This window comes from Vanessa atalanta, chromosome 27 (genome assembly GCF_905147765.1).
Source record: "Vanessa atalanta chromosome 27, ilVanAtal1.2, whole genome shotgun sequence".
Lineage (NCBI taxonomy): Eukaryota > Metazoa > Arthropoda > Insecta > Lepidoptera > Nymphalidae > Vanessa > Vanessa atalanta.
This window is the reverse complement of record NC_061897.1, coordinates 1209638-1236038: the sequence shown is the minus strand read 5'-3', so window position 1 is coordinate 1236038 and position 26401 is coordinate 1209638. Positions and strand designations below refer to the sequence as shown.

General features: G+C 32.6%; 4 protein-coding genes and 1 long non-coding RNA gene across 9 annotated transcripts; 3 read left to right on the top strand and 2 right to left on the bottom strand.

Moving 5' to 3' along the window:
* Positions 1-5: 5 nt before the first annotated feature.
* Positions 6-11182, bottom strand: LOC125074265 (neuropeptide IMFamide-like). Its single transcript, XM_047685553.1, has 5 exons — positions 10980-11182; positions 1569-1709; positions 809-976; positions 553-685; positions 6-253 (listed from the first exon to the last, which is right to left on the bottom strand). The coding sequence occupies exons 4-5, from the start codon at positions 683-685 to the stop codon at positions 162-164; spliced, it is 225 nt and encodes a 74-aa protein (XP_047541509.1). The 5' UTR covers positions 809-976; positions 1569-1709; positions 10980-11182; the 3' UTR covers positions 6-161.
* Positions 2873-3765, top strand: LOC125074266 (neuropeptide SIFamide-like). The gene is made up of 3 exons (XM_047685555.1): positions 2873-2923; positions 3373-3498; positions 3591-3765. The coding sequence occupies exons 2-3, from the start codon at positions 3381-3383 to the stop codon at positions 3680-3682; spliced, it is 210 nt and encodes a 69-aa protein (XP_047541511.1). The 5' UTR covers positions 2873-2923; positions 3373-3380; the 3' UTR covers positions 3683-3765.
* On the top strand, positions 5452-7724 carry LOC125074262 (probable inactive tRNA-specific adenosine deaminase-like protein 3). The gene is made up of 2 exons (XM_047685548.1): positions 5452-5735; positions 6561-7724. Exon 2 carries the CDS (start codon positions 6597-6599, stop codon positions 7686-7688), a length of 1092 nt encoding a protein of 363 aa, XP_047541504.1. The 5' UTR covers positions 5452-5735; positions 6561-6596; the 3' UTR covers positions 7689-7724.
* LOC125074263 lies at positions 5824-26315 on the top strand. 4 transcript variants are annotated; one of them, XM_047685551.1, is made up of 3 exons: positions 5824-5842; positions 18270-18500; positions 26016-26315. In XM_047685551.1, the coding sequence occupies exon 3, from the start codon at positions 26100-26102 to the stop codon at positions 26313-26315; it is 216 nt and encodes a 71-aa protein (XP_047541507.1). In that variant the 5' UTR covers positions 5824-5842; positions 18270-18500; positions 26016-26099. The 4 variants fall into 4 exon arrangements, with proteins under 4 accessions (XP_047541507.1, XP_047541505.1, XP_047541506.1 ...); XM_047685549.1 differs by lacking the exon at positions 5824-5842 and adding an exon at positions 15638-15868; XM_047685550.1 differs by lacking the exon at positions 5824-5842 and adding an exon at positions 16990-17090.
* On the bottom strand, positions 13284-15467 carry LOC125074267. 2 transcript variants are annotated; one of them, XR_007120098.1, is made up of 3 exons: positions 15213-15467; positions 14936-15128; positions 13284-13397 (listed from the first exon to the last, which is right to left on the bottom strand). It is a non-coding gene; the product is annotated as an uncharacterized LOC125074267 (long non-coding RNA). The 2 variants fall into 2 exon arrangements; XR_007120097.1 differs by lacking the exon at positions 13284-13397 and having other exon boundaries at positions 14933-15128.
* Positions 26316-26401: the final 86 nt, after the last annotated feature.

Genomic DNA, 26401 nt, shown 5'->3' with positions numbered 1-26401 from the left:
AAAATTTTAATGAAGCGTTAATTACTACTTCTAATTCTACTAATATAATTACTATATTATTTTAAAGCATTTAATATTTCGCAAAAATGTTATGTGCGATTATATATCTTTTTGTAATCTTGTCAATATTGTCTCGTCGTCCATGTTCATAAATCGGTGTTCTATTTATTTTCTTGCGATGGGAACCAGGTCTGGCAGGCTTCTGTTGCAATCTCACACAGAGCTGTCAGCGTTTTGACTCTGGAATCGTATTCTAAAAGCAAACGAAAAGTTGTTGTAATGCCAGTGTTTATGCTTCGAATTTATCACTGTGTAGGTTTTTGAATGTTTGCTGCCTGCATTCAGTTTATAGCGGCCTAGTGTCTGTATAATAAACGTATTTAATCTTTGGAAGTTTTACACACTGCTTTTTGCTTCTTTATTGGTAGCACAACGAAAAGTGATATCGTCGAAAATAATTTTGTTCATGAATTATATTTGACTATAAACATTAAAAAATCCGCCACAGTCTATTGCAAAAATAATAGAGGATGTAAATTATAATAATATTACCTGAGGGTCCTCTCTTTCCAAACATGATTCCATTCATGGGGGCGTTTTTATAATTAGCTTCACTCAAATCTATTAAGCAAAATAGTACTGCTACAAGAGTTAAAGCGAAGGTGAGCCTCATCAATGCGATCATCTGTAATAAAAACATATTTTTAAACACGGCTAAGAAAATAACCAAAAGAATCAATTTTAACATAGAGATATTGATATTTTAAATAAAGAAGAATAACTTTTTATATAAAGAAGAATAAGTTACCTTTACTTGTGGTAAATGTTCCTATACTGGTATCACTGTTGAAGACGAGATGTCAACTGATTTCGAGAGAGCCTTTCCCTCCATTTTATAGCACGAAATTAGGACATGGTGGACGTCCTCTCAATTATAGGATTATTGGATTCTGACCGCATATTGACACTGATAAGGCTAAAGCTCGAGGGATGAAAACTTCGTTAGTGCATAATATTGATACGAGTAGAGCGTATGAACTCAAAGTAAACTTTATATGTCTGTTCTCTCTATTATAACTATAAGCGTTTATTGTTTGTTAAAATTGGAATCGGTCCTATTGGATTTGTATTGAAAAATAGATGCTATATTTCAAAGAAGAGCTACATTGTAATATCCATTAAATATTTTTTTATGTACATACCAAAAATTAACAGAACAATTTTACGTCAATTTAATTATAACCTCTTTAGGTTATTTCAAAAAATGTTTTTTTCTGGTAACCTGAATAGCAGAACGGTATATAGGCCGCTGAGCAAACCTGGAAAGTCACAAACTCAATCCTAATTCACTCCGTTATATTTATATTATGTTTTTACTAAAATATATATAGAGATTCTACAAAGGAAACTAGCAAGAAATCTGGTTCTTTTTTAATAAAATAGATTGAATTTTATTCATGTTCGCAGCTGAGATGGGCTACTGGCTAAGTGGCATAATTATACTCGAATATTGTTAGTTCAAGCCACTAGCACTAATGATTTAAAAATAATTCAAAGAAAAATCGTACTTGGCTGTGAATGAAAAAATCCTGAGAAAACTTTTAAAATCCTGAGAAAACTTTTATATGTCTGAAATTATCCTGTAATGTGTGTTTCTACCAAAATTCATTGGATCAGCGTGGTGGAATAAGCTCCAAACCCTCTCAGATCTAAAAAAAAAACAACAAAAAAAGTTAAATAAAAGTTTCTCGAAATTTCATGACGATTGGTAGAGTAGTTAAGACGTTAAGGTTAACAAATAAATAAGTAAAGAAACTCACTTTCACATTTATCTATTAGGTTTTTAAAATGGACCTACCCGGGCTTTATGGTAGCCCGTCTGGGTAGGTACCTTCCTCTCATCTTGTATTCCGGTTCATAACTAGAGGTATAACGGATAATGTCCGTCTTATATCTTAGACTCCAAGGTTGGCAGCGCGTTGAAGGAATATTAAATATTTTTGGCGGTGCCAAAGTCTGTGAGTGGTGGGTACTATTTATTATGAGATGCCCTTATGTAAGTCCGTCCGACTGTGTTTATTTTAAAAAGTATATATGTATGTACATAAATTAACATTAAGAATCACGTGCTAGAGCCACTGACCCATCTTGATTCTAAATATAAATCCTATATAAAAGATATATTTCATTGACAAATAAAATAAGGCCTATGGGTTCCCAAAACTTTACCCCTTTCTCAACATCCATGATTTTTGAACACGCGTTTTATTTCTGCGTTTAAAAGGGTGGTGAGGTCTACGAATTCAGCTTGAAAATATTTTTAGTATGAACTTAGTGCCATCGCCTTTTATGAGATAAAATACCTTATTAAACCACAGAAATGTTCTACGGAATATTAGAGAAAGTCAGTATTTACTCCTACTCGCAAATCGAATAACATTTTTCAACGAAATACTAATAAATAAGGACAAGTTTGTCATGTTTAACTAAAGAACCTGCTAAACCAATAAACATAAAATGTACACCAGAAAAGGCAAGGTGACTTGGCGGTTTTAGTATAAAATATTATTACATAAGTATTTGCAATTTCACTCACTTTAAATTTAGACTATTCAAGTGAAAATCCTGAATTTCATGCTCTTAAATGTATTAAATAATGTATAATATGAGTTATATAAATATTAAAAATTAAAACTGTGACTTTAGATCTACGAAATGAATAAACTAACTCAATAAAAAGAATGCCTTACAAACAATTTGTCCAGTAATGCAATTTTAACAAGAAATCATTTTTGCTGTGCAGATACTTATTAGATTATTAGAAGCTCTAGTATAAAATGATATTGAATCTGAAGACCAGCATCAGTTCAGTTCGAGATTTACTCGAGTATACAGTTTAAGATCTTATCTGAAGTTTAAAGAGGTACGATAATTATTATTTCATACAAACTTAGCAAGCTTACTTAGAGTGATTTTATTACTAAGTAAATTTAGTACCAGATACTTGATATCTTAGCATTGAATAAACATTTCTTTCCTATTAAGGTTTTAAAAGTTTAATATAGTATTCCACTACGTTACCAATACTAATTTATAAATAAAAGTAGATGTGGTACATAAACGGAATAATTTTTCGTAAATCGTTTTTCCAATAAGATATATAAATTATATTATTCTTATTGTAAAGTAATTTTACAATCGAACCATTCTGCACACTCCTTTATATTATGTAGATGTTGCCATTGTATACTGTTAATTCTACCAGTTTTTTTTTTTTTTTTACTTTAAATTTAATGTAAAATAATATTGTAATTTAGGAGGAGGTAAATGTTATTTGAACATTGTAAGCTTATATATTAAGTGATCCTCTAGGTTTAAAGATGCGCGCTGCCATTTTCTTCGGTATCTTCGTCATCATCTGCCTAATCCATTTGAACGAAGCCAATTACAAAAAGCTTCCATTCAATGGCTCTATCTTCGGCAAAAGAAATAATATTGGTAAGTTCTTTTTAATTGATATTTTTATATTTTTCCTTATATTTTTAAAGTTTAGTGAAACTTAGTTGATATATTTTGTATTTTTTTTTCAGAATATGACTCCACGGGCCGCGTTTTGTCTGCTCTCTGTGACATCGCCTCGGAAACTTGCCAGGCTTGGTACCAGACCTTAGAAAATAAGTAAATTCTAAAATGTATCCAATGCAATTTCTTGAAAGTATAATCATGTATAATCTAAAAATATACATATTCAAATACGTTGTAATTTAAATCTCATTCAAATATTAAAGCGTATTTTTTTAATTACCTTTTACTACATACTAGAAACATATGACATCTACATACTGCACTTAGACAATACTATTGATATGTAAACTTATTTAAAGACTATTTGTATTGTGTAACCTATTATAATCTATAGTTTGTACTCAAATATAAAAAAAAAAAATCTCGTTGTTTTTATTCTTATGTAATTTAAAATTAGAATAAGTACAATTTAAAAAAAAAAAAACATCATTCAAATTTAATAACCCATTACTTTGATAGTTAGTGTAAAAATACATAAATAACAGAATAATAATATCTTTATTTCATTATATGTAAAATGTACAATTATATTTATTAACTATCGTAAATAATTTTTTGGTATAAATACTATATTAATTGATTTAGTTAAACCCAAAAAAACAAACGTTTAATTTCCCTTTTTAAATGACTTCAAAAAGTAAATTTTCTTACACGTACGTTGTTCTTAATTCAGTTTACTGACTGAGTATTACTGTTACAAAACATTGTATAAACAAATATATTAATGAATTTAATAGATATAATTTTATCGACGTTTTTATTTATTTTTAATTGTTAATAATTTCATTCTGGCCCACATTTTAATGCTTCCAACAAAAAATCAGAAGCAAAACCATTCTGTGTCAGAATCGTTTCGTTCAAATGTTATTTGCGTTGCATCCAATTTCAATAATTGTTTTTAATCAACCTAATTAATTTTAAACTATTATAGAAGTGTCAAATTATATTTGATCCTTCACCAAGTAATATCGGAATTGAGCCGTGTTATTATTGTTTTCAGTAATGTGGTTTTGTTACATTTAGGTATATTACGAGCAAGTTGTGAAATTTTCCCAACCCCTAATTGCTTTAGGGAACTGGTGTATTAATCTTGTGATGTGGGTTTGGACTAATAGCTGAGTTACTTAGTTTGTTCATTCGCCTAAGGATGTGGTCATCTGATATTTAACTTATGGAATACTTTGGGACAAGATTTGTTGGTTCAAAATTGTTATTAGCGTGGGTGGGTACTATATCGAACGTTCTAATAGATATGATTTTAACGTTTAATTTTAGAATGTAATACACAAATGAAATTCTTATCACTTTTTACTACATTTTTTAATTTGCCCTGAGTCAAAAATTTGGTGTTCGTCAATTTGGTTTGAAAAGTATTTAATATCTTTATTATATCCGGCAAAGTAATGGTTAATTTTAATTAATTTGTTTTATTTTATTTTGTCTAGTTTTCAACTATTTATTTATGAGAATCTTACTAACAACTAAATAATAATTAATTTCAACAACAAGTACTTAGCGCCAGCTTAACTTTAACATCTAACATGATGAAACGAATATGTACAACCAATTACAGTAAAAAACAATAGTTCAATACAAACAGTGTATGAAATATAATTTCCATGGTATCTATTTTATATAGAAGACACATTATGATTTCAATTTGAACTAATTCTTTTATAAATATTTTTTTACTCGCGGGAAAAATATTTTATTTAAGGTATTCAGTATTATAAAAAGAAACATCCTGACGTTTCGTTGTTTATTTAAGAATTATTGCGTTAAACGTAACATACCTCATAAAATATTATATTTGTTTCGTTTGTCAATTTATATTTGCGATTCTAAATCGCAATTGGACAATATTTTTCCTGTTCATAATATCAGCCAATCGCATTGCTACGTATTCTAATCATACCTTCAGACGTCAATGATAAGCCACGTTTTGTAATTGAAACCATTTTACTTTTAGTATTATGTCTAATGGCTGCGTTATTTTACTAATTTACGTGTGTGACAAATAAATACAATTTAGCTTACCGAAGAAATTACTACATTAAACGTGCTTCAAGTTTCTATAATCACGGATATACATAAAGCTTCACGAAGAAATTACGCCATCTATGAAATTTTAGTGCTGCAGTCGGTGTTTGGTAAGATTTTAAGTATTTTATTTATTTTTATATATTCCTATGGTTAATATTTATCAATGAGACGAATCAGTTATGTGATTATGTATTCAGCGATGTGGCGCGTTACTGTGAGTACTTGATATTTTCTTATTTGAAATAATAAGCGGAATAATTATCAGTAATGTCAACAACATTAATTTTATCGTTATTTTCCTTTATAAATTCAACATTTCTTATCATTTACGTTCTATACATCAATAAAAACAGCTATTTATACATTTTTTTACCCAAATAAGCGATATTAACCTATTTTTAATGATTTAATGCTTGTAATTTATTGAAAAAGATAATCTTTGAAACACTTCTTACATTTTATTTAAATCAATATGTAATATATTCTACTATCTGCAATCTTTGTTATCTCTCTCTATCTCTCTCTCATACTCTGAAGTTAAACCAATTATAAATCTCAATGTTTTTTGAAGTGACATTTGAAATGTTCAAGAAAAAAATTATTTTAAAAATAAACATCATACACAACAGAAGTGTGGAGAACAATTTAATTAATCATTTTCTTTTATTTACATTTAAGTTAATAATTCACACATCTAAACATTTACAAACATACAGAATTACTACATATTTATATATTTAACAGGTTTTTACACATAGAAAACAACTTACAAAAATTTGTTTAAGACTCGAGCAAGTATATATATGTATGATCAATACAATATAAATTAAACAATTGAATTGACTTTTCAACATATAACGATAAATTGATTTTGTTTAAAAACAAATTCTACTCAGTGATTATGAAAAAGTGCTTCTGTTCTCTATTTTCAGCAAAGAAATATAACAAGTATAAAGACAGGATATGAAATGGAAATCGGACCACCAGTGAAGAAATTAAAACATTCAGACAGCCACTGTGAAATTCCCACCGACATCTTCGATAGATATATACAATTGATTGATAATAAGAAAAATTTAAAAGCAGTTCTCAGTGATGAGTTTGATTCACCGCTGAAGTTGGTTAAAGTATTCGTCGGTCATATAAAAGATGTGAAGAATATATCAAAAACAATTCTAACATTGAATCAAAAGATTCCATTGAAGGAACTGCAACATTTGAAGAGAGTGCGACGGCAGGATGTGATTCTGTGTCCGACAAATTTCTTTAATGACACATCATCGATACAAGATTTTATTGAGTGTTACGTGCCCGAGTTGAAAGATATGTTTGAATATTTCAAGCAAGTCGAAGTGCCTTTGAATCCTCCAAAAATCGACAGACATTTTCAAGAAACGAAACGCATCTGGTCGTGCAACTTTCATCCCAATAAATACTTGGAAAAACTGACGGGAGATGAATTCTTTCCCTCATATGATTTAAAAAATCACAGATTATACATGAAAGTAGCTTTCGAAGTTGCAAAATTTTATTCAATTAAGTATAACATTGATTCTATTGACAGGACATTTAAAAATATAAATGCAACGATAGTCGTTGATCCGAATTTGCAGAGCATTGTTGCTTTGTCTTTTGATAATAGACAAGCCCATCCTGTACAGCATTCAGCGATGCTTGCCATAGACAATGTGGCAAAGACACAAGATGGTGGTGTATGGAATTTAAACAAAAATAACAATGAATATGTTGGCATACCAGAAGATGTGTTGCCATATTTAAAAGAAAAATTTCCATCTTTGAAATATTATCAAAAAGAGTATAAGAATGTTCTGGAAGATAAAAACAAATCAAAAGAAGGGCCCTATTTATGCACTGGTTATTATATTTATATGTTAAGGGAACCGTGTGTGATGTGTTCAATGGCGTTGGTGCATTCTCGGGTACAGCGCGTTTTCTTCTCCATCGACAATGATGAATGTGGAGCTTTGAAGAGTAAGACTAAACTGCAGACTGTTGCATCGTTGAATCACCATTTTGAGGTGTTTACGGGTTTTTTATAATTCAAATGACATATCAATATTAAAATTATTGTTAAATCGAATGATAATTTTTTGTAATAAACTATTTAAATATCATGTTCATTCAATGTACTTCAATTCTTTTTTATGCCTTCTATACTCTATTCCAACCATAACAGGAAAAAAGCCAAATAAACAACATTTGACAGCAAATTAACGAGATATCATTGACACGATTAATCTATGATATTCACTATGGTTTTGCGAAAAAATGGCGTTTTGAACGTCGACGAATCTGTTATCGTTATTTTGGAAGTAAAATTAAAGTAGATATAAGTAGTTAAGTGTAATAGTGTTGTATTGTAAATAATAAATAAATATATATTAATCATAAACTCTTAGTTGTGCGCAACATAGCTGAGTTATTAGCAAATCGCATGAAATACGTAAATCTTTTTTCCTACTTTCATTGTAATAGGCCATATACTTCACATGAGAAAGAGAGAGAAAGCGAGATAGATAGAGAATTTCCTAACAAGGGTTTTTCATAAATGGAAACTCAGTAAAGTAAGAGTCAAATTCTTGTTTTAAAACAGATTTCAAAGCAAAGAATTAGGTACGTAAGAGTGTCTTCGTAAAATGTTTATATCATAACTAGCTGAACCTGCGGCTTTACCCGCGTGAGTTTTGTAAAATCTGTTCTTAGCGGATGTCTACACCCTATAAGGAACCTACTTGCGAAATTTCAAGTTTGTAAGTGTTATAGTTTCAGAGATTTCGTGATTAATCACTGAGTGGTATTTCGCTTTTATATATATACCTATATACACCTGTACATCTCAATTAGACCTCCGTCCATTTGTATCGTATAAAAATCGATTTCGATCTGGTAGTTTTTGAGTTTATCGCAGACAAACGCGCCGGTGGACTAAAAAAGATGGGCCGTAAAATATACTTAAACGAGTCTACTGACTACAAGTACTACTAAGTACACTCTACAGAGTGCTCCTCTAAATAAGACCAACGGTCTCCTCCATGCCTCCATATTAAAGTTTAAGCTAGGCTGAAATACTTTTAACGGTGGAGTACGAAAGCGATCCCGTGACGCCCGCTGAACGACGGAGAGGGTACTGCTGGTCTTTTAGTGCGTGTTCTGGAGTACTAGGGCGCTCTTGGCGTCTTGGGCACTTGCGTGTTCCACATTCACCCCCACTTCCACGAAAACAAAAAAAAGCTTTAGTAGGAAATTACCTTATATACTTAGTTGTTGAAAATACATTTGTAATAATATGTACATTATCTGAATTAAAAAAAAAAAACAGTATACTGATTTAATTGTTAGTAATTATTTTCTTTTTTTAATTATATATCGGTACCACCTGATGGTAAGTGGTCAACATCCATAAAATTTGGCGTCATAAAAAAATTAACCATTCCTTATATCACCAATGCGAAACCAACCTTGGGAACTGATGATGAGATGTTGACACTTGTGCCTGTAGTTACACTAATTTACTCAACCTTTAAACCGTAATACAACGTAACGTAACATTGCTCGTTGAACATGAATGGGTGGTACCGACCCTGGTGGTGTACAGCACCCTACCAGCAAGTAAATAATGAAAATAGATTAGGTACCAAGACTATTATTTATATATATTATATACAAGACTATTTTTCTGTGACGCTGATCATTGATAGCCTAATCGTTGAAGATGTTTATAGGCTATATCATCTCCTGAGACTCACGGGGAAGGAGCAGGAACGCTTAATCAGGCGAAACCGCGCGAATCGTCTAGTTGAATAAGAAATATTAAATAATGCTTAAATAAATATCGTTTATGTGTGTTATTTATATTGAGTACTGTATTTTGGACATATGTAGATTATTTCGCCAATGTCACGTGCGAAAGAGTACTGTATTAATAGTGTAGTAGTATTCATGTATTTAGGTATTTCTAAATAACCTTAAGGTTCATTAGAAGAGATGGCCTTCCGACATTAAGCCTTTTGTCCGTGTTGTGTACTGAATACAATGATTTGGGCAATAAATCTGTTTTTTTTTGTTACCTAACTTAAATTATTTCTAAAGCAATGTCTATACTACTATTATAAATGCGATAGTAACTGTCTGTTGTTCTTTTCAAACCCTTGTCCAAAATATTGACCGAATTTGAAAAAATTTGGTATGAAAAACGCTTGAACCCCGAGGAAGGATATGGACTTTTTTTGTGTTTAACACCTGCCGACCAACCAATAACGCGAACGAAGCAACGGGCGATAGCTATATATATATATATGTATATATACCAAAAGATGCAGCCTGTCGGACGTTTTGTTTGTAGACGTATATATCCTGTCTTTGAAAATTCATAATTTCCGTATATGGGTTGTGTGTCTCGTCTTTATGTCAATAATTCAATTTAAATGATAACCATGAATGGTTAGCATCCTTGAAACATTTTACACGTTGACTAAACACTGAAAAGTCAATACGTGTGTATGTGTGAATACACTCACTCACTCACACATGATAACTACACGTGTGCCGTATAGCTGCTACGACAATGAGACTGATTAATCATTGCTGTACGAAAATTGGATGTGATATCTTTCTATTTGAATATTAATTTAATTACGTGTTCTGTGTTTGTAATTATTTTAGACAATGTTATTTATTTTTAATCTATACATATAATAAAATTGGAGTGTCTTTTTGTAATATTAAAATAACCGCTTTTTAGTAAATGCATATACGTATGTATATATGTACAGTACATTGACCAAAACATTTGGAACGACTGGACCGATTTTGATGGGACTTTTACTGGCAGACAGCTGATGTAATAAGGACTTGATCTTAGGCTACGTTTATTTTAAAATTATAAATAAAATAATAATAAAGTCACGCCGTAATGTCAAAATGCTCTCCGGTACCGTATGCGCAGCCCTCGCGTATACAACCACCCCGCCGTCATGACGGGTGCCTCCCACTAACGACTTAATATGACAAAAGCTGCCTAATATATCATTAATCAGTTATAGTAAAATTTGCGAACTGAAAAATACCTCTTTGTTAAATTCAAGCGTGCACGAAGTCGCGGGCACAGCTATTTACTATATTAATGGAAATATTAAAAACATAATAACTATTCTAATGGTAAGTGTACAGAGTACAGAGTAGTTGCTTGTGTAAAAAAATATCAAACGTATTTTATTATTTCTTGCAAATATTAATTCTGTGAGTTTATTTGATATATTTTTACGTCTTAACTTCTGACTCGATCGTCATGCAATTTATCATAATACACGTTAATAATAATCAGTAGGCACCTTTCGTCTAATTTTATTGACACATCTTTATCTTTGCTTACAACTTTGTTGACTGTTGCTGGTCTTCGTGGGATTCTGAATTCTAAGGCTGGTCTGTTATTCTCTAAAACGGGTCGTAATTTATAGGTGTAATCCAGAATCTCCTTGGAAGTGTCGCCGGTTATGCCTTAAATAGTTTCCTGCTGCGTTATCACTGTAATCATTTGAATTATGTCATGAGCATTGTTGCTTTGTCTTTTGATAATAGACAAGCCCATCCTGTACAGCATTCAGCGATGCTTGCCATAGACAATGTGGCAAAGACACAAGATGGTGGTGTATGGAATTTAAACAAAAATAACAATGAATATGTTGGCATACCAGAAGATGTGTTGCCATATTTAAAAGAAAAATTTCCATCTTTGAAATATTATCAAAAAGAGTATAAGAATGTTCTGGAAGATAAAAACAAATCAAAAGAAGGGCCCTATTTATGCACTGGTTATTATATTTATATGTTAAGGGAACCGTGTGTGATGTGTTCAATGGCGTTGGTGCATTCTCGGGTACAGCGCGTTTTCTTCTCCATCGACAATGATGAATGTGGAGCTTTGAAGAGTAAGACTAAACTGCAGACTGTTGCATCGTTGAATCACCATTTTGAGGTGTTTACGGGTTTTTTATAATTCAAATGACATATCAATATTAAAATTATTGTTAAATCGAATGATAATTTTTTGTAATAAACTATTTAAATATCATGTTCATTCAATGTACTTCAATTCTTTTTTATGCCTTCTATACTCTATTCCAACCATAACAGGAAAAAAGCCAAATAAACAACATTTGACAGCAAATTAACGAGATATCATTGACACGATTAATCTATGATATTCACTATGGTTTTGCGAAAAAATGGCGTTTTGAACGTCGACGAATCTGTTATCGTTATTTTGGAAGTAAAATTAAAGTAGATATAAGTAGTTAAGTGTAATAGTGTTGTATTGTAAATAATAAATAAATATATATTAATCATAAACTCTTAGTTGTGCGCAACATAGCTGAGTTATTAGCAAATCGCATGAAATACGTAAATCTTTTTTCCTACTTTCATTGTAATAGGCCATATACTTCACATGAGAAAGAGAGAGAAAGCGAGATAGATAGAGAATTTCCTAACAAGGGTTTTTCATAAATGGAAACTCAGTAAAGTAAGAGTCAAATTCTTGTTTTAAAACAGATTTCAAAGCAAAGAATTAGGTACGTAAGAGTGTCTTCGTAAAATGTTTATATCATAACTAGCTGAACCTGCGGCTTTACCCGCGTGAGTTTTGTAAAATCTGTTCTTAGCGGATGTCTACACCCTATAAGGAACCTACTTGCGAAATTTCAAGTTTGTAAGTGTTATAGTTTCAGAGATTTCGTGATTAATCACTGAGTGGTATTTCGCTTTTATATATATACCTATATACACCTGTACATCTCAATTAGACCTCCGTCCATTTGTATCGTATAAAAATCGATTTCGATCTGGTAGTTTTTGAGTTTATCGCAGACAAACGCGCCGGTGGACTAAAAAAGATGGGCCGTAAAATATACTTAAACGAGTCTACTGACTACAAGTACTACTAAGTACACTCTACAGAGTGCTCCTCTAAATAAGACCAACGGTCTCCTCCATGCCTCCATATTAAAGTTTAAGCTAGGCTGAAATACTTTTAACGGTGGAGTACGAAAGCGATCCCGTGACGCCCGCTGAACGACGGAGAGGGTACTGCTGGTCTTTTAGTGCGTGTTCTGGAGTACTAGGGCGCTCTTGGCGTCTTGGGCACTTGCGTGTTCCACATTCACCCCCACTTCCACGAAAACAAAAAAAAGCTTTAGTAGGAAATTACCTTATATACTTAGTTGTTGAAAATACATTTGTAATAATATGTACATTATCTGAATTAAAAAAAAAAAACAGTATACTGATTTAATTGTTAGTAATTATTTTCTTTTTTTAATTATATATCGGTACCACCTGATGGTAAGTGGTCAACATCCATAAAATTTGGCGTCATAAAAAAATTAACCATTCCTTATATCACCAATGCGAAACCAACCTTGGGAACTGATGATGAGATGTTGACACTTGTGCCTGTAGTTACACTAATTTACTCAACCTTTAAACCGTAATACAACGTAACGTAACATTGCTCGTTGAACATGAATGGGTGGTACCGACCCTGGTGGTGTACAGCACCCTACCAGCAAGTAAATAATGAAAATAGATTAGGTACCAAGACTATTATTTATATATATTATATACAAGACTATTTTTCTGTGACGCTGATCATTGATAGCCTAATCGTTGAAGATGTTTATAGGCTATATCATCTCCTGAGACTCACGGGGAAGGAGCAGGAACGCTTAATCAGGCGAAACCGCGCGAATCGTCTAGTTGAATAAGAAATATTAAATAATGCTTAAATAAATATCGTTTATGTGTGTTATTTATATTGAGTACTGTATTTTGGACATATGTAGATTATTTCGCCAATGTCACGTGCGAAAGAGTACTGTATTAATAGTGTAGTAGTATTCATGTATTTAGGTATTTCTAAATAACCTTAAGGTTCATTAGAAGAGATGGCCTTCCGACATTAAGCCTTTTGTCCGTGTTGTGTACTGAATACAATGATTTGGGCAATAAATCTGTTTTTTTTTGTTACCTAACTTAAATTATTTCTAAAGCAATGTCTATACTACTATTATAAATGCGATAGTAACTGTCTGTTGTTCTTTTCAAACCCTTGTCCAAAATATTGACCGAATTTGAAAAAATTTGGTATGAAAAACGCTTGAACCCCGAGGAAGGATATGGACTTTTTTTGTGTTTAACACCTGCCGACCAACCAATAACGCGAACGAAGCAACGGGCGATAGCTATATATATATATATGTATATATACCAAAAGATGCAGCCTGTCGGACGTTTTGTTTGTAGACGTATATATCCTGTCTTTGAAAATTCATAATTTCCGTATATGGGTTGTGTGTCTCGTCTTTATGTCAATAATTCAATTTAAATGATAACCATGAATGGTTAGCATCCTTGAAACATTTTACACGTTGACTAAACACTGAAAAGTCAATACGTGTGTATGTGTGAATACACTCACTCACTCACACATGATAACTACACGTGTGCCGTATAGCTGCTACGACAATGAGACTGATTAATCATTGCTGTACGAAAATTGGATGTGATATCTTTCTATTTGAATATTAATTTAATTACGTGTTCTGTGTTTGTAATTATTTTAGACAATGTTATTTATTTTTAATCTATACATATAATAAAATTGGAGTGTCTTTTTGTAATATTAAAATAACCGCTTTTTAGTAAATGCATATACGTATGTATATATGTACAGTACATTGACCAAAACATTTGGAACGACTGGACCGATTTTGATGGGACTTTTACTGGCAGACAGCTGATGTAATAAGGACTTGATCTTAGGCTACGTTTATTTTAAAATTATAAATAAAATAATAATAAAGTCACGCCGTAATGTCAAAATGCTCTCCGGTACCGTATGCGCAGCCCTCGCGTATACAACCACCCCGCCGTCATGACGGGTGCCTCCCACTAACGACTTAATATGACAAAAGCTGCCTAATATATCATTAATCAGTTATAGTAAAATTTGCGAACTGAAAAATACCTCTTTGTTAAATTCAAGCGTGCACGAAGTCGCGGGCACAGCTATTTACTATATTAATGGAAATATTAAAAACATAATAACTATTCTAATGGTAAGTGTACAGAGTACAGAGTAGTTGCTTGTGTAAAAAAATATCAAACGTATTTTATTATTTCTTGCAAATATTAATTCTGTGAGTTTATTTGATATATTTTTACGTCTTAACTTCTGACTCGATCGTCATGCAATTTATCATAATACACGTTAATAATAATCAGTAGGCACCTTTCGTCTAATTTTATTGACACATCTTTATCTTTGCTTACAACTTTGTTGACTGTTGCTGGTCTTCGTGGGATTCTGAATTCTAAGGCTGGTCTGTTATTCTCTAAAACGGGTCGTAATTTATAGGTGTAATCCAGAATCTCCTTGGAAGTGTCGCCGGTTATGCCTTAAATAGTTTCCTGCTGCGTTATCACTGTAATCATTTGAATTATGTCCCTGAGTATTTATGAGATTTTTCGTGTAACATTTTGTTTCTACACGGGATATGCTAACGTACAATTGCTTTCTCGTTGTCGACATCGTTTGTTGAGGATAACCGTCTCGTATGCTAGGTCCTGTGTTTCATTTATTGTAAAGGTGTTGGATCCTCTATTCCCGTAACCTTGATCTGATACAATATTTTACCAGTACCAATTAGTACTTGTGTCTGTTAAGTATAGGGCTTAGGCGATCGCAACACCGCCGTATTTACTTAGACTCATAAACTTTATCACTTCACAAAAACAAAGCACTTGTACATATTACCTATTGTTCTTGGGTCGTATATAATGAGGAAATAAAATATCAACAAATACTTTTAAAATATTTCTACAATTAATGTGATTTCACGCAATTTCGTTAATTAACCGTAGCTATCGATGGTTAAGTATTTCATTATGAAAAATAATGACTTCATTCAATGACATTCTTTGATTAATTGAGTCTTGAAAGATTACGGGATTAAAAATACGTTGGCTGCTGATGTTGTTGTAATTATCTCTTTGTTGCAACAAACTTAAACGAAATAAATTTGTGTACGAAAGCTTCCCCCAATAAGAGGTCTTGCAGCCATACTTTGAGGTGCTGAGAGGAGGATATGTCGAGATACAACAAATGATATTAAATATTGGTATATTATTTTTCCACCGATATGGCATTTCATAAACTACTCAGGTAAATTCTTTTTGTTTATGATTTAACTGTCTTACTATAAGGTTAACCGTAAATGTTTATTATATTCTTACTATTAATAATATAAATATATATATAATATCACGCTTCGTGCTGTAGCCAAATTACGAAGCGGACGTTATCGTTTTTAGCTGGTATAATACTCTTAACTAAACAGCAACTTCAGCACAAGTGTCCGGTTGCAAGTAGTGTTCTGCGATCTTTCCTCCCCCAACAGATAATTTTAATATACCTGGGGTGCCTCACCGATGGTCCAATAGTTGTCTATTATTGGCTGTTGTCAAACGCGCGGCGTCCGGCTTTTACGCCCCTTTCGCCATTGACTAAGACGGGCCTGAGTTTAAAATAAAATAATAAATGATTACTTTCTGACATTGATTTCGAAACGAATTGAAGTCGAAACAGAGATGACACAGCATCTTTTAACAAAAGATTTTATAATTTATTCATAAATTAATATAATATATGTTAATCAGGGTAATAAATAGGGTACTCGTATATTAATATATTTTATATGATTACCCTTTCACTTGTATATAATTTAGTAAATACTTTTGATTAGATACGACATTAGTGACATTGCCGCATCCATAATAGATTTTAAATCGTTGATGTTCAAACTTGCATAACATTATATGGAATGATCTCATGTTATAATGCGATTGATTTTTTTTTAATTTCCTAGTTATTGTTCGTGACTCCGCTCGTATTTATTGGAAACTAAACTAATTTAAATACAATTTTGAAGTTTATATCAGTAAATAAAATCATATTTAATTAATGTTAAGTATCATTTTAATTTTGTGTAAAATAAATATTTAGGTCACTGTGCAAAAGTTGGCAACATTTTTTTTGCCGTCAGTAAACTTCAAATAAGCGCGCTATAATGTTTTATATTTGACGTATGACATATTTGAATATAGAAAATCAGAATTAAATAATACTGTCGTTGAATAAGAAATATATTATCTGTATTACTAAGTACAGTTAATGAATGAAATTGGCCCCAAAATCACTCATCATTGGTCATTGTATGCACCAATTGTGTCCCCCTCATTGTCCCACTAGGCACATGCAATCCAGACAGTGTTCGGATTTGACCGCGGATCGTTGCCTCTGACGCCAAAAAAAAAGGTTAATTTTGAAAAAAGTACGTTTTCAAAATGGCCGCCGTTCTATATATTCGTGCATACGACGCTTTTTGGTGAGTCGTTGATTTTTCGAATTGAGAATGTTTAATATTATATAATTTTACCGGATTATTTATATATTTAAATGATTGAAATGGATATCATATATGAATAGATATAATAAAAAGAAAAAAAATAAAATAAAGAAAATCATTGTAAGCTATTATTAAAAGTTGTGGTTTTTTTTTTAATTAGTGTAATATTAGGAACAGTATCAGTAATTAATATTATTTTAATTGAATAAAATTTAAGGTACGTACTCGCAGGAAGTATCACCCTTAATATAGTTTACATTTTAGTATACATTTAAAACAACTTTTAATAGATTTAAACTACTATACATTCTCCCTCATCACGAACTTGGTTTCCCTCGTTTCCCACTCATCTCAACCTTCTAGAAATTAAAACTGTACCCATCTCGTGAGCACCGGTTCAAACTCACTACAATAAATTCCACTTAAACTGAACGCAGTTGACGACACTGGCAACACTAATATCCTTATCCCAAAGGAATAAGAGCTACTATTACTGAGCATTGTCTAAATTGGTTTGTTTATCGGTAATTGTGAAATAAGTGTCTTCCCTTCTTGCTATTAGATTTTCGCATAAGATAACGGACGTCTAAATGGCGTGTAACTCGAGCCGTAGGTATAGTAGTATAGGAACTGCGTTACTTTTACGAAAAACACGTCATCATGAGTTTCATTCATAAATATAGTTTTTGTATTTTTTTTTTCTATTTTTTAAAGCAATTTTTTAATGAATTTTTCAATGATAATCTGCATGCCATATGTAACTTCATATGTTATATGAAGTGGTCTTAATCTTCAACTTGTCGAAGTTTAAATAAATCACGTTTTGATCGACGTTTAAAGTATGATTACTATCGTAAACTACGATACAAAAAATGAATTTTATCACATCCCTTTTTTGTCAGCGTTTTCGCGCTAAAAATGTTCTAATATAATTTTGTAACTCATCTACGACGTAACACCAGTGGCAGACTAAAAATTACAAATAAAAAATCTCTTAATATTTTTATTGGTTTAACTCAGACATAGTAATTTTAAAAAATGTAACACCTATGACACAAATAGGAAAGACTTAAATGAATTCCAACGTTTAAAGAAAAAATAATGTTTTTATTTAAATGAAAAATGTATCTAATAAATTATATTTTCTATTTTTCCCAGATATAAAGTTACATCACGTCAAGTGTTCGTGCACCCTTCGAAAGGGAGAGAGAACTACATTAAGACGCATTTAGAGAGAGACGAGCACAGTTTTATCGCTTGCTCTTCCAAAAATATTAATGGAAAAAATTAGACCGGCCATCTTGGAGTCGGTAATGAAGATTTCGAATGGAATATTGTTGGTGATCGATTGACTACGAATTTTTTTTTGGTGTTGGGATAACATTAATGGTGAGTCGACTATTGTTTTCTTTAGACCTTTAGTCTCATATTATTGCAGTATAATACTAAACTTGAATAATCGCTGTTCTTTAAACAGAGTTTCATCAAAATATATCTAATAGTTTTGGTTTGACTGTTTGCACAAAAGTAAGAATTTTTGTCAAAGATTGTTCTAAGTTCCAGTTCCTTCCAGTCTATGTCCATCCTTTCAGTACTTTTTAATCATTATTTTACGGCATCGAACTGGCAAATGGGCCACCTTATGTTACGTGGTCACCACTGCTTATAGACATTGGCGCGGTATGATATATTAATCATTTCTTATATAACCAATGCGCCATCGATCTTGGGAACTAAGATGTTATGTCCCTTATGCCTGTACACAGGCAGGAAGAGGGTATTCTTCAAACACAGCAATACCTAGTAGCGTTGTGTTCTGGTTTCGATATTAACCACGAGATCGAAAATATTATAAGTCTTGTTTATAATTACACTGGCTACACTAGCTCAGATTCCGTTCAAACCGCAACACAACAAACCAAGGAGATTTGTTGATGTTTGACGTTAAAATAACTTATAATCTTGGGGTCGAATTCCCGAATCTATTCGGAAGAAACTTCGAATCGCAACTCGACCGTTGTCTCATTACGATATGACGATTATCTTTCGATACGATGGCGAATAAGTGTAAATTTTTTAGAATTGGGTAAAAAGGGGGGTGATATTTATTGAGTTTTATGAATTTCGCACGAGTACTGTAAGATGTAAGTATGATGACTCTGTCATGATAAACAATACAATTAGAAAAACTTTTATCGACGTTTATTACACGTTCTTAGAATTTATGATAGATACTAATTAATGGAATTATAAACTTTATCACTTTATGTTGAATTAATAAATAATTAATAAATACAGTAGCGTGACTTCCATACATAAGTTATGTATTGAATTATAATGATACTTACTGTATGTACTTGGCTGCCTCGTTGGTCTAGTGGGCAGATATGAGGCCGTAGTTCCCGAGGTCTTGGACAGTTCAATAGAAATATATTGGGTTATTCTATCGAATCTTTCTTAGTAGCAGGCCGAGTCTGAAATTTAGATGTGTGCACACTCTCGTGCCTCGGAAGGCACGTGAGACGGGACCTGCGTCTTAAGTCATTTCGGTCGTGTAGGATTTGATTATGACGTCCCATTGGATTATGAGATTGAGGGAGTAGAGTGCAGCTGTGTTGCGCGCACATTTGTGCTCTGTATTGTGTCTAGTGTAGTTGGCTGGTCTCCGTTGAGATTAGTCGCCGTGATCAAAATCGGTCAGGACGACATTATCTTGTACTTAGTAAAAAAGAAACCAGTGTTGCCTGTTTTGAATATAGATGATTAATGTATAATTATGTGGTTAGCGAATTAATGATTGATTGATTGATGATTCCGATCCAAGGGATCCGTAATAACTCCCAATGTCTTCTTTCTCGGTAAAGGTTTTGGAGGTTTTGGAGCTTAAACTTAGGTCTGAATATAATTTATCTATTCCTATTCTCATATAGTTTATAAGAAGTATTTATATATATATTCTACCGCCAAACAATAGTACTCAATATTGTTGTGTTCCGGTTTGAGGCGTGAGTGAGCCAGTGTAACCACAGGCTACTACATGGGACAAAACATATTAGTTCCTAAGGTTGGTGGCTTTCTTATAGCGCCATTGTCTATGGGCGGCGGTGACCACTTACAATCAGGTGGCCTATATGCACATTCGCCAACCAATTCCATAAAAATAATGTTGGTAATATCTGATATAATCTATGGTTCACATTAAATACTATTTTTCAAAAACTATTTCTAAGAACATATTTACTTATTTTGGTCAAACTTCACCATAAATTAATAAAATGTAAAAATTAATAGTAAATCGTTTTGTTAACGGTACATGTACCAGGTGACGTCATTGGATACTAACAGCATTTGGAAAGATACATTAATTTGTCAAAGAATATTTGAAATAAGTCTAAACGCCTATTAAATAGAATAAAGCAAATGAATTGAAGTCCACAATTGCTAACTATATTACGTAAAGCCAGATAACATATTTTAAATATGTATTAAAAATTCTGTTGTCAAACATTAATATTTTAAAGGGTATGAATTAAAAGAACAGGTACGAAACAGCTTAAATCTCAAGATTGGCAGTATGTCATAATATCTTTGTCTGTATACCTGGTATAAATAAAAAAAAGTTGATAACCGAGGAAGACTAATATTATATCATACGTCTTAAATGTCTTGAATTTGAGGCTCCCCCAAAGTATTTTTATTATTAAAAGCCCACGTGTAATAATATCTCACTTCTACCCTTACGTCTTATACAAGCAGACTAGCTGCTCGTCGCGACTTCGCTCTGCTATATTACAGATTCTGTCATACTTACATGATATTTGTGAAAGTTTAACCGTTAACCGTAGAACCGTTAAACGTTGTCTCAAAAATAATAATTTCTCCCTATCTTTGTAACATGTTTCATTAATACCCCGCGCCTATTGGTCGTAGCGTGATGGACTATATGCTATAGGCTTCCGTTCCTATAGCCTTCTTCGATAAATGGGCTATCTAACACTGAAATCGGACACTATTCAAATCGGACCAGTGGTTCCTGAGATTGGCGCATTCAATCAAACAAACAAACTATTCAGCTTTTTAACATTAGCCATTTGTTCATAACTTCATGCATGTAATGATAATGAAACTTTACTACCCCCCTCTATTTACATAGGCAAAGTTTGCGAACGCGTATTTGGCGCATTTCTACGATCTTTATATCTTGAAATAATAGATTTGTTTTTATTTTTTTTAAGGGTTATGTCGGCTTACTAAGAACTTAACCAATGAGCGTGGGTTCTATAGTAAGCCTTAAGTATTTTATGTTTGTATTTACTAAACATTTTTGATCGATTGTGAAGGAATTCGTCGGTAGAAAACCTGCATTTGTTGAAAGAACTGACATGAGATGTCAATTTTAGTAACGTGATGGAGAAAAATCTGATATTCGACTTTGACGGTCGCAAAAATCTTCACTGCTAATAAAATAGTTACTCGGTGTGGTTAGAACTTTGTGCAAGTTCGTCTGGGTAGGTTAGCATAATAACATGTTCTACCGCCAAACAGCAATACTTAATATAAATAAATTAGCCAGTGTTACTACAGGCACAAGGGATATGACGTCTTAGTTGGATGCACATCGACGCAGTAAAGGATGGTTAATATATCTAACAGCGGTGGGGACCTCTTACCACTGAGAGATCGTTTTGCAAGTTTGTCTATTTCAAATTAATAAAAAATGTCATGGAATAAAACATGTATCAATCGATCGATTGATCGTAGTAAAAGTCGTTTTCAGATTATTTAAAGGGTCCTCCATACTACGTCACAAATACGCGTATGTATTTAATTTCGACATATATATTATTTACAAGGGCGCATATTACATATTCTTAAGATGGTCCCATACCAATAAAATTTGCTAAGCGAACTCCTCGAAACAATATTTAATAGTCTTCAATATATTTCAATTAAAAGAAACGACAGTTGCACGCTTCTCATTACAACTGATTGTCTCTAATTGTCATGGTGGACGCCATCTTTGAATTAAACTTTATTTTGTTACTTAAATATTGCTCCGGAAATTTGTACTCGTAAAATATTAACGAAGTTGAAGTCACCGAGTTTTGACGAGAAGAATTTTAATAACGTTATTGGATGCTAAAACTTTTTTTTATACAACCCTTTTTATTCATGATTTTGTATATTTGGACTTTTTTATGTGTACGGTACACATAAAAAACTATAAAAAAATATTTTGAAAAAATAACACCATTTTGTTTTGATCCGAAAAGTTATAGTTTTTATTTTCTCATAAGACTACATATTTTGAAAATAGAATGCCATTAATTATAAAATTTTGCAATTCATCAATTGTCTGCAAAATTTCAGGCAGATGTTTTACAAACAAAATCCCCAGCGAAACGTGCAGAACCCGATACAATGGCTATGTACCCATCGTCTTGACCCGTCAATCGCGTGACCCTGCAAGCAAAATGGTCCAATTCTACACATCCCCGGCCGCCATTGGTCAGCGAATTAACGATGTTCCTTATTTATTCATTTGACCGTCTTGCTACCAATTTAGCAATAGAGTCTTGAGGACTTCGCACATATACGAATATGTCATAATTTTTCGCGAATAATGGTGGTTTGAACCATGTTCCTAAGAGACGGTGACGGTTGGATTATGGCTATACTGAAGTGGATATTCGCCAAAATGGCTGAGGTTTTCTGAATAAGTCGTTTACTGGATATTGTTGTGTTATTGTGACAAGGACGGTGTCCAAGGTGAGCTTCTGTGAATTAGGATGAATTGATGGTCTTTGTGCTACAATTACTGTTTCCTGTTTTTGATTCTTTTTATAGGTTTTAGTGTTGTTTTTTTTTTAATTAATTTTATGAATGTGTTCCATATTTGATTTGGTGATTTTAGTGCTCTCAGCCAATCGGTTTTTTTTTAAATTGACGTTCTTTTAGGAATAAAATTTTAATTTTGGAATTAATTATTTCGGATTTGTGTTTTCTGCAACCTTCGAGAAAATTGGATATTAAATTAAAAAAAAAAAAAAACAATATTTATAAATATTTAGTTGAAATTGTTTATAAAATTATGATGAATGTAATACGAATCCGTTGAATCAACAATACGTAATGTGTGTCAGTACATACCTTATATGTCGACCTACATATTTATTTGGAAGATGTAGCGCGATGCGCGTTGTAGTTTACACGTCATAGATTAAAATCCAGAATCTCGTCGGCATTTTCCCGCCATTTTGCATTGTGTCATTTTGTAAAAATGAGTTTAGATTAAAAACCACAGATAAAATAGTAATGTTAATGGATCTTAATCTTTATTCCATTTAGGTAATTGTTTTAAATGGCTCAGGAAAAATGGTGGGAAAACCACGTGTCGTTTTGTTCTGGTAATTTCCAGAATAATTAAAATTATACAACTCGTTTATATTTATTATTTTGAGTGAACTATTAATTACTGTAAAATTTAATTATAACAGATAATATATACAAAATAAAACGATAAATTTATTATTTATCATAAAATATTTTTTTACCTTGTATATATATTTGAAATGTTATTATTAACGTTGTTTTATTCATTCATTCATTCTAAATATGTATATGCCATTACTATTTACGCCTATGGTTATATTTAAAATCGTTTCGATTTTTTTATTTTTTATTTTTACATAGCCAAAGGAATAAATAATTTGACTTAACATATCTACGAGGTGTAATCTTTGGATAATTACAATACGTAGTACGTACGTAGGGTCGTATTACTTTCAGCAAAGTTAGTTCATTTCTGATTTAGTTTCATGGTGGTTATTACGGATCGGCTGCGTGAGGTAACTTGTGTTATTTTTTTGCTCTTTTTACAATCCAAGGAGATAAACGTGACCAATTTTAAAGTTATTGATGAGTTTTAAGTTTTTTATAATTTATTTCAAATGAAACGGTGGACAACGTAATCGATAAAGAAAGTGTAAAGAAATTCTGAGACATATAATCTACTAAATGGGAACCCAACTTGATGGATGAAGGCTTTAGTGTTTGTCCTGAACTCCTGAGAGACGACGCACCACACAGTATTCGCCAACGTAACGCTACTGTTCGTGTACGAGTCTGTTCGCAGAACCGGACAGGTTCAAACATTTCGATTATTACTAAACAACTTAACCCAGATTAGTGACGTCACAGAGGCGGCAGTGATGTCAATAGATTCAATCAGTGCTCCGATCAGAAGTGTTTCCCACCCCACCGACGACGTTCTGAGCCGAGGTGCGTTCTCGTGGGAGACACCCTCAGGACGAACGTTAATTTCGAGCTCGAAAGGGCTCGAACTTCAAACGGCTGAGTCTAGTACTCGCCCCAACGTCCGGTGACGCTGTAAAGGGCATTAGGGCCAACAGCACTACTACATACACGATACAAAAAAAAACACCTTTGATATAACATCGGCAAAATTCGTAAAACCGATCACATCTGAATTAAGTGACTTAACAATCAACAATCTTTATTTAGTTCTTACGCGATAATGAACCTAACTCAAACGTAATAATTGGTCATATCATATGACGAAATACATTTATTTCGCCAAATTGAAGATCGATTGTTTTTTTTTTTTAATTTGTCGATGCTACATTTAAATTGTGTCGTACTATACGCGGTTTCGCTTTGTTGGGTGCGCGGTGGATTCCGCGTGTGTGGTGTCACTCCGAAACCAAACTTAGCACCAAAGGTTAGGATATAAATTTAATCAAAACATTTTTAGTATCGTTTTTTGTTTAATGTAAACAAATCTGAAAATACTCAAACATAAATTTAATTCTTTGGGGACAAAATAAAAAGGAAGTACCCTGTTTGGTTGTATTTCATTTATAATTCTGTCGTTTATGAACGGATGCGGAAAATTGTTTAAGACTACCCATTTGGTCCGTCAGTCAGTCAGGTCAGTTTATTTGTTAAAATATTATATTATTTTATATGTTTTGCGCTCAAATAAACATTAGATTGAATAGTTTTTATAAACAGTAGTTTTAAACTTAACAGTATAACATGACGGATCAAAAGTGCTTTTATGAGCATTCTTGAATAAAAAAATATTTTGATGTATAATTTAGGAAATGTAATTCAGTGTATTAAGTATGGTCTTAGGTGGATTTTTTTTGTGTGTACATCGATAACCGTTTTTTGTTAGACCAATGGTTAGAGTAATGGAAGAGTATTTACTTATGTTACATCCTCCTTGGGATAGGAATAGGATTGGGGCTGTTAGTTATCTATTTATATACGTTTTACTTTAATTTCTTGGACTGATCTCTTCTCAGGCCTGAGGGACTCCCCTAAACCCTTATTAAGGGGGTAGCCGGATTTAATTTTACTGTAATATATGATATATGTTTACATATAGTAAAATGCAAATATGGAAGGCGATATTATCCACGTTTAATAGTTACTGACTGACGTTGGTGGTCGAATTAATTTGTTAAATAATAATTAGGGGTCTGCATTCCTTTTTTGGTGATAGCGCTTCCAGATCTGTGATTAGGTATCTTGATAGACTGTAAAGGAAAGTAACAGCGTCTAAATGTCCCAATACTGGGCTACCACACTGCTCGAATGTTTGTTCGTGGACAAACATTGCGGATCTGCCACAGGTTTCCTCACAATGTATTCCTTCAGGGCTGAGCGCGAAATGTATTGTAAACAAAAAGGATTGGAGCTGATGGCATGGAGATTCAAGTTTTCAAACCTTACCGAGCCGTCGTAAACTATAGTTTTCCTTTTGAGTGTCTCTTCACTTTCCCTTGTTAGATAAATTACAGTACTGAAAATACGACTTTTCCAGTGATTAATAATGTGAAGTAATACTTGCTAATGGTACTCGTTTTCTTCTTCCAGGAGCCGTAATCCCACCGCCTTAACTGATCAAGGTATCATCGAGTGACGTTCCTCGGCCGATTAAACCCTCAAAAAAGAGGCCACATGGAGGCCATTCTAAACTTCCTGCGAACGTATTTAATCGGCAATCGCTTCACGACAAAAACCTTTCCAGGGCTCGTGCCCCACATACAGTATCATATCTGCCGTTCCAGCACCAACATGCTATTGAAAATCGAAAACCAACTTCTGCAACGGCATCGTCAAAGAGAGACAACTGGTATCAAGAAGCTGTATAATTCATTCTTCGTTCTCTTCTAACCTAATCGCCGTTCAATAGCCGTTCATTCATCAGATCATCAGTTCATTCAGTGACTTTTGTGTTGTGCGGGCGATGGCCCGAGTGT

Coding starts and splice junctions, on each gene's coding strand:
- LOC125074266 (XM_047685555.1), top strand. CDS start 3,381: ATGCGCGCTGCCATTTTCTTCGGTATCTTCGTCATCATCTGCCTAATC. Junction 3,499..3,590: donor CGGCAAAAGAAATAATATTG/GTAAGTTCTTTT, acceptor TTTTTTTTTCAG/AATATGACTCCACGGGCCGC.
- LOC125074265 (XM_047685553.1), bottom strand. CDS start 685: ATGATCGCATTGATGAGGCTCACCTTCGCTTTAACTCTTGTAGCAGTA. Junction 254..552: donor TGGAAAGAGAGGACCCTCAG/GTAATATTATTA, acceptor GTTTGCTTTTAG/AATACGATTCCAGAGTCAAA.
- LOC125074262 (XM_047685548.1), top strand. CDS start 6,597: ATGGAAATCGGACCACCAGTGAAGAAATTAAAACATTCAGACAGCCAC.
- LOC125074263 (XM_047685551.1), top strand. CDS start 26,100: ATGGAGGCCATTCTAAACTTCCTGCGAACGTATTTAATCGGCAATCGC.